This window comes from Myotis myotis, unplaced genomic scaffold (assembly GCF_014108235.1).
Source record: "Myotis myotis isolate mMyoMyo1 unplaced genomic scaffold, mMyoMyo1.p scaffold_m19_p_80, whole genome shotgun sequence".
Classification (NCBI taxonomy): Eukaryota; Metazoa; Chordata; class Mammalia; order Chiroptera; family Vespertilionidae; genus Myotis; species Myotis myotis.
The window spans coordinates 1-12714 of record NW_023416391.1 but is presented as its reverse complement, the minus strand read 5'-3'; the positions used below and the strand labels follow the sequence as shown (position 1 = coordinate 12714).

The window sequence follows — 12714 nt, the reverse complement described above, 5'->3', positions numbered from 1 at the left end:
AATGAGGTGGGTCTCTTGTAGACTGCAGATGTATGGGTCATGTTTTTTTATCCATTCAGCCACTCGATGTCTTTTGGTTGGAGCATTTAGTCCGTTTACGTTTAAAGTTATTATTGAAAGGTACTTGTTTGTAGCCATTTCTTTTTTTGTGTGGCTGTTTTCTTTCTGAGCTTTTTATTTCTTATTTTTATACCAGTCCCTTTAGCATTCCTTGCATTGCTGGCTTGGTGGTGATAAACTCCCTTAGCTATTTTTTGTCTGTGAAGCTTCTTATTTCCCCTTCAAGTTTGAATGATAGCCTTGCTGGATAGAGTATTCTTGGATTCAGTCCTTTGCTTTGCATAAGTTTGTAAATTTCCATCCATTCTTTTCTGGCCTGATGTGTTTCTGTTGAGAAATCATTTGATAATCTAATGGGAGAGCCCTTGTATGTAACTTTCCATCTCTCTCTTGCAGCCTGTAAGATTCTCTCTTTGTCCTGAACATTTGCCATGGTAATTATGATGTGTCTTAGTGTGGGTCTTTTCGGGTTCACCTTGTTTGGGACTCTCTGGGCTTGTGTGACTTTTTTCCTCCCCAACTCAGGGAAGTTTTCTGATATTATTTCTTCAAATAGGTTTTCTAATCCTTGTTCATCTTTCTGTTGTTCTGGCACCCTTATTATTCGTATGTTGTTTCGTTTCATGTTGTCCCAAAACTCCCTTAGGCTCTCCTCCTGTCTTTTAATTTTTTTCTCCAATCGCAGTACAGTTTGGGTGTGTTTTGCTTCCTTGTCTTCTAATTCACTAATTCAGTCCTCCGCTTCTCCTAGTCTACTGTTGATACTTTCAATGGAGTTTTTCATTGCAGCTATATCACTCTTCATTTCTTCTTGGGTCTTACTTAAGTTGTTGATTGTTTCATCTGTTTCTTCTAGCTTCTTCCATATGTTATTGATTTTTTCATCTGTTTCTTCTTGCTTCTTGCACAAGTTGTTGATTTTTTCCTCCATCCGGTTTGTGCACTCTAGGACCCTTATTCTGAATTCTTTTTCTGTCATGTTGCATGCCTCTGTATTCCTTAGCTGCTTTTCTGGAGAGTCCTCCTTCTCTTTCCTTTGGGGGTTTCTTTGTCTACCCATGTTTGATCTCACTGACATATCTAGACGTTGAGTCATTCAGTGGCTGCTCCCTGGGTGGCAGTGGCTCCGTGGGCTGTGGTTGCTCCTCGGGCGGTTGCGGTAGCAGCTGCTCCTCAGTTGGCAGCAGCTCCTCTGGTGGGTGCTGTTCACAGCTGTGGTGGCTCTTCTGGCTGGTGGGGGGAGGCTTCACATACAGCTGCTGTTCCTCAGATAGAGGGTGTGGTGCTCAGGAGGCTGCTGTTGCCTGGATCTGCTTTCCAGGGGAGTTCTGCCCTTCCCAGCTGCAAACCGTCTCACCAGCTGAGCAATTTCTCCAAATCGGGGTGGGTGTTATTAGTTTCAGCTGCTCACTCCATTTGCTCCGGGACACGACGTGGGACGCGTCTTGCTGGCTTCTTTTTGTGAGAAGATCTTTCTAGAACACCTGGGCCTTGGAAACCGGCCTAAGACATGTGCCGGGGCCCTGAGTCAGCCCTGTGTGTGGACACCGGTCACTTTGCCATGCCCTCGCCAGCCACTGCAGCCACCCCCACTGGATCCGAATGGCAGCACCTGTGTCCAATGTCCTGTAATGACCCCAGGAGACGGATCTTCTTTACACCACCCCCATCACTGGGACAGGCAGCTCAGTTTCCACACCAGTGACCACCAGCAAGTGTCCCAATTCACCAGAACCCTGGGCGCACAAGTGGGAGTGGACCCTACGGGCAAATACCCACTGGCCTTGACACTCTCAGAATTTCGCTAAAGTCTGAGATGGGGTGAGCCACCCAGTGCTACTTGGGCAACCGTAAGCAGTGCCCACAGCTCGCACAGCCAGGCACCAGCAGACTGGGCACCGTGGGGAAGAAGCCGGGTGGAGGGAGCCGGGGTGACCATCAGATTTCCCTGGGGAGGGACAAGAGGACACGTCCTACCCCAAGGCTGTGGCCCCTGGATGCCGGGGTCCAACCCCAGCAGGTCCAGGGGTCCCCAAAGGTGTGGACGGAGTCGGCGAAGAAGGAAGGACACGGAGACAGTGTTCAGTTGATCAGCAGCCTAGCCAGGATCTCCAGCCAAGTTCTGGTCTGGATCTCCAGAGAGGTTCTGCTTAGGATCTCCAGCCAGGTTCTGTGTCCATGTTCTCTTGCTAGGTTCTCCAGCCAGGTTCTCCGGGTTCTCCAGCCAGGTTCAGTCACCAGGTTCTAGTCAGGTTCTCTTGCCAATTTCTGTAGTCAGGTTCAGTCCAGGATCTTTTGCCATGTTCTCTCCAGCAAAGTCTTCTGTCTCTAGGTTCTGTGTAGGTTCTGTCTTCTTTGGTTCTATCTTCTAAGTTCTGTCTACTAAGTTCTGTGTGTAGGTTCTGTCTTCTAAGTTCTGTCTTCTGAGTTCTGTCTTCTAAGTTCTGTGTTCTAAGTTCTGTGTTCTTACTGTCTTGTTGCATCTGTATTTATACCAGTTGATTCAATCCTATCAATCTCTATTACAAAGGTTAGGGCGTTTCTTATCTCCATCCCAGGGAGTAAAGATTATGTAGCTTAAGCATGATTGTTCGTAGTTAAAGTGATTAATTACCTTCCTGACACTTAGTTAAGAGGTTTTATTCCCTCCCTAACTTCAGGGGAAAATCCCTACCTGGGGAAACAACCTTTCTCAGACACCTTGGTTAAAACACATAGTGCCAAGAAGGTAAGCAAACATATTAAGAACAGTATGCCAAATATGCCAGGTCCCTTGAAACAGCAAGCATGGACCGGCTCCCGGCACCTGACGTTTTGCACAGTGGCCATGGGCTCCTCCTGCCCCATTCCCCGCCCCATGCCCTGCCCCATGCCCTGCCCTGTGCGAGATAGGGTCACTCTCTTCCCAGGAACCCAGAGCCACAGGCTGCCTGACCACCTCGGCGGGGAGGGCCGCAGAAGGACCACCCCCAGGCCTTGAGGGCAGGACCTCCGCAGACATGGCCCTGGCACTGTGCAGCAGAGCCGCGGGGAGCCGCCCAGCCCCGGCCCTGCACCCCAGGCTGAGCCTTCGAGCCCCTCGCTGAGCCTCCTGTGCACCCCTGGACCAGGATCTGGGACTTGGGAAGAAACCCCCAACCTTGGGAGGTGGCGTGAGGACTGGACGGCAGGACAGGCGGAGGAGCCCAGGGCACTGTTGGCAGACACATAACTGGACGGGTGCTCCAGGCACCTGGGCCCTGGGCCTGCAAATGCTCTGCCGGCCTGAAGGGCACAAGCCCTGCCCACAGACCCCTTGAAAGAAGCCTTCAGCCACCGGCACTTCAGGGGTGGGGGCTCTGGTGCCTCCAGCACCCCAAGCCAAGGCCAGACCTCGGACTTGCAGGACTGAGCTGCGTGCGGCCCCAGATGCAGACACTGAGGTCCAAGTCCCGTGCGGTGGGTCCGCGCCCTCAGAGCGGTGGAGGGCTGCACGCGGTCCCAGCCAGAGGGGCATCGTCGGGCCCCGGTGACCACCGTGAACTCTGTGCTCGCACATCTGAGGCTGGAGGGCCGCTTCCCTCTAACCGTGGGCAGCACCATCTTTGGCCAATGATCAGGACACAGACGCAGCCAGAGAGGGAAGGAGGGCAGAGGCAGGGCCCTGAGGACAGCTGGCTCCTGGAAGCTACCCAGTGGGTGGATGGGGAGCCTGGGCTGGGCTGCTGACTGTGACCTGGTGACCTGTGCCCACACCCGTGCTGCAGGGGCAGGGAAAGGTGCCAACGAGGCTGGGGAAGCCAGGGGCCTTGGGGAGAGCCCAGCCCCAAGGGGGGCAGAGCACATGACAGCAGGTTCTCACTCTGTCCCCTGGGCCCTGGATGCCCGCCTCACCCACCCCACACACCCACGTGAGGGGCCCGCAGCCACATCTGGACTCCCCCTGGCCCCTTGACAGAGAAACCACCCAGAAAAAAGGGAACTTCGGGAAGCGAGCCCTGCACCAGTTTCAATCCCGTTCTTAGTCTTCGCAGGGCTGGGGTGGGGTGAGGGGGGTGGGGGAGTTCACATCTCAGGGGCCCAGCTACCAACACCTTGGACGTGGGGCTGTGGGCACAGCCACAGCCACCAGGAGCCACATGCAGTGGGGACAAGAGCAGTCAGGCTGGGGGCACTGCCTCCCCAGCCCCCGCCCGTGGTGAGTGAGATCCCCACAGAGCAGGGCTGGGGGGGGGGAAGAATGGAACTGGCCCCAGGAGCTGAGGGGAGACCAGGCCCGCTGGGACCCAGATAATGACCCTAGCAGCTGGGCCAGGGCCTGAGAGAAACGCAGCGAGCGGGAGGGCAGGAGCCCAGGGCTTCCCGTGCCAGAGGGCAGGGTGGGGGCAGCCATGGCAGGACCACACCTGGATGCACAGTGGTCTGAGCTGGGGAAGCAGGGTGGCGGCTGGCGTGGTGCAGCGGAGGAAGCGGACCCCCAGGGGCCTGAGGGGCCTGTCCAGGCCAATGGGCTGAGTCAGAGGCAGAGCCGGCAGCTCCATGGGTGTGGGCAGGTGACAGGGTCCAGGGCTCAGGTCCAGCAGCTGCTGGGCACAGGCAGCTGACCAGCAACTGGAAAGAGCAAAGGCCCAGAGGGGCTCCCAGTGGGGAGAGTGAGGAGGGGTCTGCTCTGGGGCAGGGCCGGGTGGGCAGAGGCTATAGGGGACAAGCTGGCCAGAGAGAGGGCGGGCGGCTGGAGGCTCCAGGGAGAAAAGCCCAGAGCGGCCGGGAAGGAATGAGACTGGGAGTGGAGCTACTGGGCTGAGGGCTCTGGGCGGGGCAGGAGGCCCGGCGGCAGCTGTGGGGAGACACGCAGTGCAGGTGGAGCTCATCGACTTGTAGGGAGGGGACCTTAGGGAAGAAGGGGCAGGGGCTACAGCAGAAACTTTATGGACAACAACGCAAGTGAGCAGGGGCCAGGCGGGAGGGCAGGAGCTGCCCAGGAGCTGGGTGGGAGCTGGCAGAGCTATGCAGGTGAGCACGGGCAGGCGGGAGGGCAGGGAGCTGCCCAGGAGCTGGGTGGGAGCTGCCAGAGCTATGCAGGTGAGCAGGGGGCAGGCGGGAGGGCAGGGAGCTGCCCAGGAGCTGGGTGGGAGCTGGCAGAGCTATGCAGGTGAGCAGGGGGCAGGCAGGAGGGCAGGGAGCTGCCCAGGAGCTGGGTGGGAGCTGGCAGAGCTATGCAGGTGAGCAGGGGGCAGGCGGGAGGGCAGGGAGCTGCCCAGGAGCTGGGTGGGAGCTGCCAGAGCTATGCAGGTGAGCAGGGGGCAGGCGGGAGGGCAGGGAGCTGCCCAGGAGCAGGGTGGGAGCTGCCAGAGCTATGCAGGTGAGCAGGGGGCAGGCGGGAGGGCAGGGAGCTGCCCAGGAGCTGGATGGGAGCTGGCAGAGCTATGCAGGTGAGCAGGGGGCAGGCGGGTGGCCAGGGAGCTGCCCAGGAGCTAGGTGGGAGCTGGCAGAGCTATGCAGGTGAGCAGGGGGCTGGCGGGAGGGTAGGGAGCTGCCCACGAGCTGGGTGGGAGCTGGCAGAGCTATGCAGGTGAGCAGGGGGCAGGCGGAAGGGCAGGATGCTGCCCAGGAGCTGGGTGGGAACTGGCCGAGCTATGCAGGTGAGCAGGGGGCAGGCGGGAGGGCAGGATGCTGCCCAGGAGCTGCATGGGAGCTGGCAGAGCTAGGCAGGTGAGCAGGGGGCAGGCAAGATGGCAGGGAGCGCCCCAGGAGCTGGGTGGGAGCTGGCAGAGCTATGCAGGTGAGCAGGGGGCAGGCGGGAGGGTAGGGAGCTCCCCAGGAGCTGGTGGGAGCTGGCAGAGCTATGCAGGTGAGCAGGGGGCAGGCGGGAGGGCAGGGAGCTGCCCAGGAGCTGGGTGGGAGCTGGCAGAGCTATGCAGGTGAGCAGGGGGCAGGCAGGAGGGTAGGGAGCTCCCCAGGAGCTGGGTGGGAGCTGGCAGAGCTAGGCAGGTGAGCAGGGGGCAGGCAGGAGGGCAGGGAGCTGCCCAGGAGCTGGGTGGGAGCTGGCAGAGCTATGTAGGTGAGCAGGGGGCAGGCGGGAGGGCAGGGAGCTGCCCAGGAGCTAGGTGGGAGCTAGTAGAGCTATGCAGGTGAGCAGGGGGCAGGCGGGAGGGCAGGATGCTGCCCAGGAGCTGCATGGGAGCTGGCAGAGCTAGGCAGGTGAGCAGGGGGCAGGCGAGAGGGCAGGGAGCTCCCCAGGAGCTGGGTGGGAGCTGGCAGAGCTATGCAGGTGAGCAGGGGGCAGGCGGGAGGGCAGGGAGCTGCCCAGGAGCAGGGTGGGAGCTGCCAGAGCTATGTAGGTGAGCAGGGGGCAGGCGGGAGGGCAGGGAGCTGCCCAGGAGCTAGGTGGGAGCTAGTAGAGCTATGCAGGTGAGCAGGGGGCAGGCGGGAAGCAAGGGATCTGCCCAGGAGCTGGGTGGGAACTGGCCGAGCTATGCAGGTGAGCAGGGGGCAGGCGGGAGGGCAGGATGCTGCCCAGGAGCTGCATGGGAGCTGGCAGAGCTAGGCAGGTGAGCAGGGGGCAGGCGAGAGGGCAGGGAGCTCCCCAGGAGCTGGGTGGGAGCTGGCAGAGCTATGCAGGTGAGCAGGGGGCAGGCGGGAGGGCAGGGAGCTGCCCAGGAGCTGGGTGGGAGCTGGCAGAGCTATGTAGGTGAGCAGGGGGCAGGCGGGAGGGCAGGAAGCTGCCCAGGAGCTAGGTGGGAGCTAGAAGAGCTATGCAGGTGAGCAGGGGGCAGGCGGGAGGCAAGGGAGCTGCCCAGGAGCTGGGTGGGAGCTGCCAGAGCTATGCAGGTGAGCAGGGGGCAGGCGGGAGGGCAGGATGCTGCCCAGGAGCTGCATGGGAGCTGGCAGAGCTAGGCAGGTGAGCAGGGGGCAGGCGAGAGGGCAGGGAGCTCCCCAGGAGCTGGGTGGGAGCTGGCAGAGCTATGCAGGTGAGCAGGGGGCAGGCAGGAGGGTAGGGAGCTGCTCAGGAGCTAGGTGGGAGCTGGCCGAGCTATGCAGGTGAGCAGGGGGCAGGCGGGAGGGTAGGGAGCTGCCCAGGAGCTGGGTGGGAGCTGGCAGAGCTATGCAGGTGAACAGGGGGCATATGGGAGGGCAGGGAGCTCCCCAGGAGCTGGGTGGGAGCTGGCATGGCTATGCAGGTGAGCAGGGGGCATATGGGAGGGTAGGGAGCTCCCCAGTAGCTTGTTGGGCGCTGGCAGAGCTCTGCAGGTGAGCAGGGGGTAGGCGGGAGGCAAGAGAGCTGCCCAGGAGCTGGGTGGGAGCTTGCAGAGCTATGCAGGTGAGCAGGGGGCAGGTGGGAGGGCAGGGCTGCCCAGGAGCCAGGAGAGCTGGGGTGAGCAGGTGGGTAGAGAGGGGTCATAGGGCAGTAGGTGGAGGGGGCTCTGTTGGCCAGGGGCGCGGTGAAAAGGGGCAGGGTGCAGGTTAGGGGAGGACACAGCAGCCTTGGGCTGAGCCCTAGAGCCTGAGTACAAGAATTCGTGCTCCCAGCTGGGGTCAGGGCTGAGGCCCAGGGCAAGGGGCGGGCCAGAGCAGGCAGAAATGGGATTCAGATGGACAAAGGCAGAGACTGGGGGACAGGGGCCTGAGTGCCTCTGAATGTCCAGGAAGAGGCTTGGGGGGCGCAGAGAAGGCTGTGGGGAGCAGCTGGAGGGGTGAGCCTGCAGGGCACTGAGAGAGAGGGCGCCGCTGGGCTGGGAGCGCTGAGCAGCAGGCAGAGTTTGTGCAGCTGAGCTGGGAGGAGCTCGGGGGTAAGGCAGGGCCCGAGCTAAAAGGAGCCCAGGATGAGGTGGGGGTTGAGCAGGGAGCGGGAGGGACAGTGGGGCAGGGCCCTGGGCTGAGTGAGGGGCCACACAGGGGTCCGGGGCACTGACACCATGCAGAAGGCTGCAAGGCCAGTGCCAGGCTCCAAGCCATGCTGAGCGGGCCAGACTGAGGAAGGACCCGGCAGGAGGGCTCTGGACTAGGCAGGAGCTGGAGCAGCGAGGGGGCAGTGTGGGGGGGTGGTGCTGAGGGGGTGAGAAGGGGCAAGTGTGAAAGACTGCTGGGTGCAGAGGCGCAGCTGGGCTGGGGGGCTGCAGGGAGGAGGGGAGGGCCTCCCATGGAGGGGGTCCGGGCGGGGGTGGGGACCAGGCAGTGCCTTGGCTGCAGGCTGACCCAGAAGGGCAGAGGGCTGTGGGCTGGAAGCAGAGCTTGGGCGGTGGGTGACAGAGGCTCACCCGCCTGAGGAAGGGCCTCCTCGCCCAGGGCAGGGCCTGGCAGGGCGACAGGACAGTGGGGTCAGGGGCCCTGGAAGCCAGGCAGAGCGAGAGCCACCAGTTAGGGCTCCAAGGCTCAGTGAGGACCAGGGGCTGGGGGCGGGGGCTCCAGCCCAGGCAGCGCTGGCTGAGCTGCTGGGCCTGACGCCCATGGCTCAGAGGTGGGAGGCCCTGGGTGGCAGACACACACGGGGTAGCCGGTCTGCAGGCTCCTGGGTCTTCAGGCTTCTGGGAGCCCATGGGCCACGGGCACGGGGCTCAGCGCTGTCCTGGGCCTGGGCCCCCGATGCCCTGCCCAGGCTTTGGTAGGGTGAGACCTGGCAGTCACGTGACCCATCTCTTACAGCCTCCACCACGGCCCCGTCGGTCTTCCCACTGTCCCCCAAGTGTGGCACCACATCCAGCTCCACGGTGTCCCTGGGCTGCCTGGTCTCTGGCTACTTCCCGGAGCCCGTGACTGTGACCTGGAACTCGGGCTCCCTGACCAGCGGCGTGCACACCTTCCCATCCGTCCTCCGCTCGGGCCTCTACTCTATGAGCAGCATGGTGACGGTGCCCGCCAGCTCGTCCACCCAGACCTTCATCTGCAACGTAGCCCACCCGGCCAGCAGCACCAAGGTGGACAAGATCGGTGAGCACATGCCACGGAGAGACATCTGCTAGAGACAAACCACAGAGCAGGGATGCCTGCCCCAGCCCAGGGCAGTGGCGGGAGTGCAGACGGTCTCCCCAAGCTGGGGTGGGGTCCTCTTGGTATCACCACCAGGCCCAGGGTGGGCACAGGCTCTGGAGCCACAGAGGCGGGTGCTGGACTCAGACCTGACAAACTCTGGCCCTGACCTAAGCCCCTGCCCAGGGCCGTGCCCTGCGGGGCCCCGGTAACCCTCAGCCTGCTCTCTCTGCAGTGCCCTTAACTGTCGGACCTCCCCCCACCTCTTGCCCGCCTCACACATGCCCACGTGAGTATCCACCCCAGGAGGAGGCCCACGGGGAGTGCCTGCCCAGGGAAGGCCTGCCGAGGGCTGACCCCTGGCCACTGTCTCCCCCCAGCTTGTGAGAACCCGGGAGGGCCCTCGGTCTTCATCTTCCCCCCGAAACCCAAGGACACCCTCATGATCTCCCGGACGCCCGAGGTCACGTGCATGGTGGTGGACGTGGCCCCAGATGACCTGGATGTCGAGTTCACCTGGTACATGGACGGCAACCAGATGACCAAGAAGACGGTGAAGGCGGAGCAGGAGCAGTTCAACAGCACCTACCGTGTGGTCCACTCCTACGCCATCACGCACCAGGACTGGCTGAAGGGCAAGAAGTTCAAGTGCAAGGTCAACAACAAGGCCATCCCCTCCCCCATCGAGAGGACCATCTCCAAGGCCATAGGTGGGGAGCAGACAGGTGGGCCCGGGGCTGGGGCGGGGGGCCAGCCCTCCACCTGGGAGTGACCGTCTGTGCTGACCTCATCCCACAGGGCAAGTCCAGGCGCCGCAGGTGTACGTCCTGGGTCCACACTCGGACGAGTTGGCCAGGGACAAGGTCAGCGTGACCTGCCTGGTCAAAGACTTCTTCCCGCCGGACATCAGCGTGGAGTGGCAGAGCAACGGGCAGCCAGAGTCCGAGACCAAGTACTCCTCGACCCCGCCCCAGAAGGACCAGGAGGGCTCCTTCTTCCTGTACAGCAAGCTCACCGTGGACAAGGCCCGGTGGCAGCGGGGGGCCCCCTTCACGTGCGAGGTGATGCACGAGGGCCTGCACAACCACTACGCCCAGAAGACCGTCTCCTGGAACCCGGGTAAATGAGCAGCGCCCGGCGCCCGGCGACCCCCCATGTACATACCCTCGGCACCCAGCATTCAATAAAGCACCCAGCACGGCCCTGGGACCCTGCGACACTGTCGTGGTTCTTTCCGGGGTGGAGGTCAGGCTGGCTCGGAGGCTGGTCGGCACCGCTAGGGCGCGACCCAGAGCCTGTGGGTCTGCAGGCGTCAGGGCAGGACAGCTTCCCCACGGCCGGCAAGGACTCGGTCAGGAAATGTGGACAGGGGCAGGAGATGCCCCTCAGGGACAGGAGGGCCCAGGAGGGTGCCCGCCTCTGAGCAAGCCCCGCTGTGGGCAGTGCCTGGTCTCCGAGTGCCTTGCCCACTGGTCCCCAGGGCTCCTGGACGTGGCTCTGGGCCCGCACAGGTGCACACTGGCCCGTGGTGTGGGACAGGCCCTCCATGCCCTCGAGACCAAGCCTCATACCCTCCATCAGGCAAGGGGGCTCTGTGGGCCATCTCCCACCTGGGGCCAGGCCTGTCCGCTCAGGAAGATACACACCTAATTGCCCCAAAGAGGCAGAGGCGGGCAGTCCTGGGGTTCGGGGGAGGGACTGTCAGAGGCCACAGGGACACTGAGCCCGACCCGTGGAAAACAAGGCACTCCCCAGACCAGCACCAGCTCACATGGCCACCTTCACACACACACACACACACACACACACACACACACACACACACACACGTACGCGTGCATGCACACACGAACACTCAGACATACACACATGAACACACAGGCATGACCGCATGTGTGTACACATGTATGCACACAGAGACAGGCCTTACACTGCAGGCCTCCCACAAGGCACCCTGCACAGGCCCAGACCAGAGAACAGAGCGAGTCCTGGGAACCCCCACCATGGAAACCAGCCTGCCCCCACCCAATGCCCCAGTGGTCACTGACCGGCTCAGGCACCCTTCCCCCTCCCCAGGCACCCACACCCTCCCCACACACAGAAGTCCTCCCCAGGCACCCAGGCCAGCCTCGGGCCCACCCACTTTCCTGCACTCCCACTCAGACCTGGCGCTGGCCCTTCCCAGGCAGGGCCCTCCTGCCCTTGACCTCAGGGGGAGCAGGCAGAGGGGGTGGTGGACGAGAGAGCAGGCTGGATTGAGGGTCAGCCCACCTTGTCCCCCAGGGCCCCGTGCAGGTGGCAGAGAGGAGAGGGCACCCCAGCCAAGCTAAGACCGGGGCTTGAGGCAGAGGACGGGGGAGCCGGGCACCATGGGCCCTACCTGGCCAGGCCCCCCCCCCTGTTCACAGAGAACCCCTGTGCCAGCCCCAAGCCGCCAGCCCCCACGACCCCATACTGACCCCCCTCCCTGTGCAGAGCTGTTCCTGGATGAGAGCTGTGCCGAGGCCCAGGACGGGGAGCTGGACGGGCTGTGGACCACCATCTCCATCTTCATCACCCTCTTCCTGCTCAGCGTATGCTACAGCGCCACCGTCACGCTCTTCAAGGTGGGCCGCCCTATGTGCCCACGCGCCACACGCCCCACACGCCCCACGCACCCCATGCCGTGTCCACGTGTTCCACACTGTGCCCCCACACACCACACATTGCCCCCACACCCCATGCCGTGTCCACGTGTTCCACACTGTGCCCCACACACCCCACATGCCCCACATACCCCATGCCGTGTCCACGTGTTCCACACTGTGCCCCACACGCCCCACATGCCCCACATACCCCCTGCCGTGTCCACGTGTTCCACACTGTGCCCTACACACCCCACATGCCCCACATACCCCATGCCGTGTCCACGTGTTCCACACTGTGCCCCACACACCCCACATTGCCCCCCACACCCCCATGCCGTGTCCATGTGTTCCACACTGTGCCCCCACACACTCCCACACCCCCACATGCCCCACACGACCACACGCCCCACGTGCCTGCATGACCCCACATGCCCCATGCGCTGTCCCAACGCGTCCCACCACCATGCCCATGCACCCCATGTGCCCCATGCTGTCCCCACGCAGTGCCCACGTTTGTCCCCATGTACCTCACACCATGCCCATTGCACCGCATAGCCCCACAGTCCCCACATCCCCAGCACCCCTCACTGCCCATCACTGTCCCTCACTGCCCCTCACTGCCCCTCACGGTCCCTCACGGCCCCTCACTGCCCCTCGCTTGCCCCTCGCTGCCCCTTGCTGCCCCTCACTGTCCCTCGCTGTGTCCCTCGCTGTGTCCCTAACTGCCCCTCACTGTTCCCTCACTGTCCCTTTCCGCTTGTCCCTCACTGTCCCTCACTGTCCCTCGCTTGTCCCTCGCGTCCCCGCTTGTCCCTCCATGCCCCGCACACCTGTCCCTCGCTGTCCCTCGCTGTCCCTAGTGCTCCCCTCGCTTGCTCCCCTCGCTTGTCCCTCGCTTGTCCCTCCGCCCCGCTGCTGCCCCTCGCTGTCCCCTCGATGCCCCCTCTGCTTGGTCCCTCGCTGTCCCCTCACTGTCCCTCGTGTCCCTCCCTGTCCAGCGCTGTCCCTCACTGTCCCCTCACTGCCCTCACTTGTCCCCTCACTGTGTCCCTCACTGTCCCTCTGTCCTCGCTTGTCCCTC

The 12714-nt window shown here is 62.6% G+C and overlaps 1 gene segment (V, D, J or C); it reads left to right on the top strand.

The window, feature by feature from the left end:
- LOC118662407 overlaps nt 1–10217 on the top strand; it is a 78047-nt gene extending 67830 nt beyond the window's left edge. The window contains 4 exon segments of the C gene segment in view: nt 8683–8967; nt 9242–9295; nt 9387–9716; nt 9805–10217. Coding sequence covers nt 8683–8967; nt 9242–9295; nt 9387–9716; nt 9805–10133 — 998 coding nt within the window.
- Nucleotides 10218–12714: the final 2497 nt, after the last annotated feature.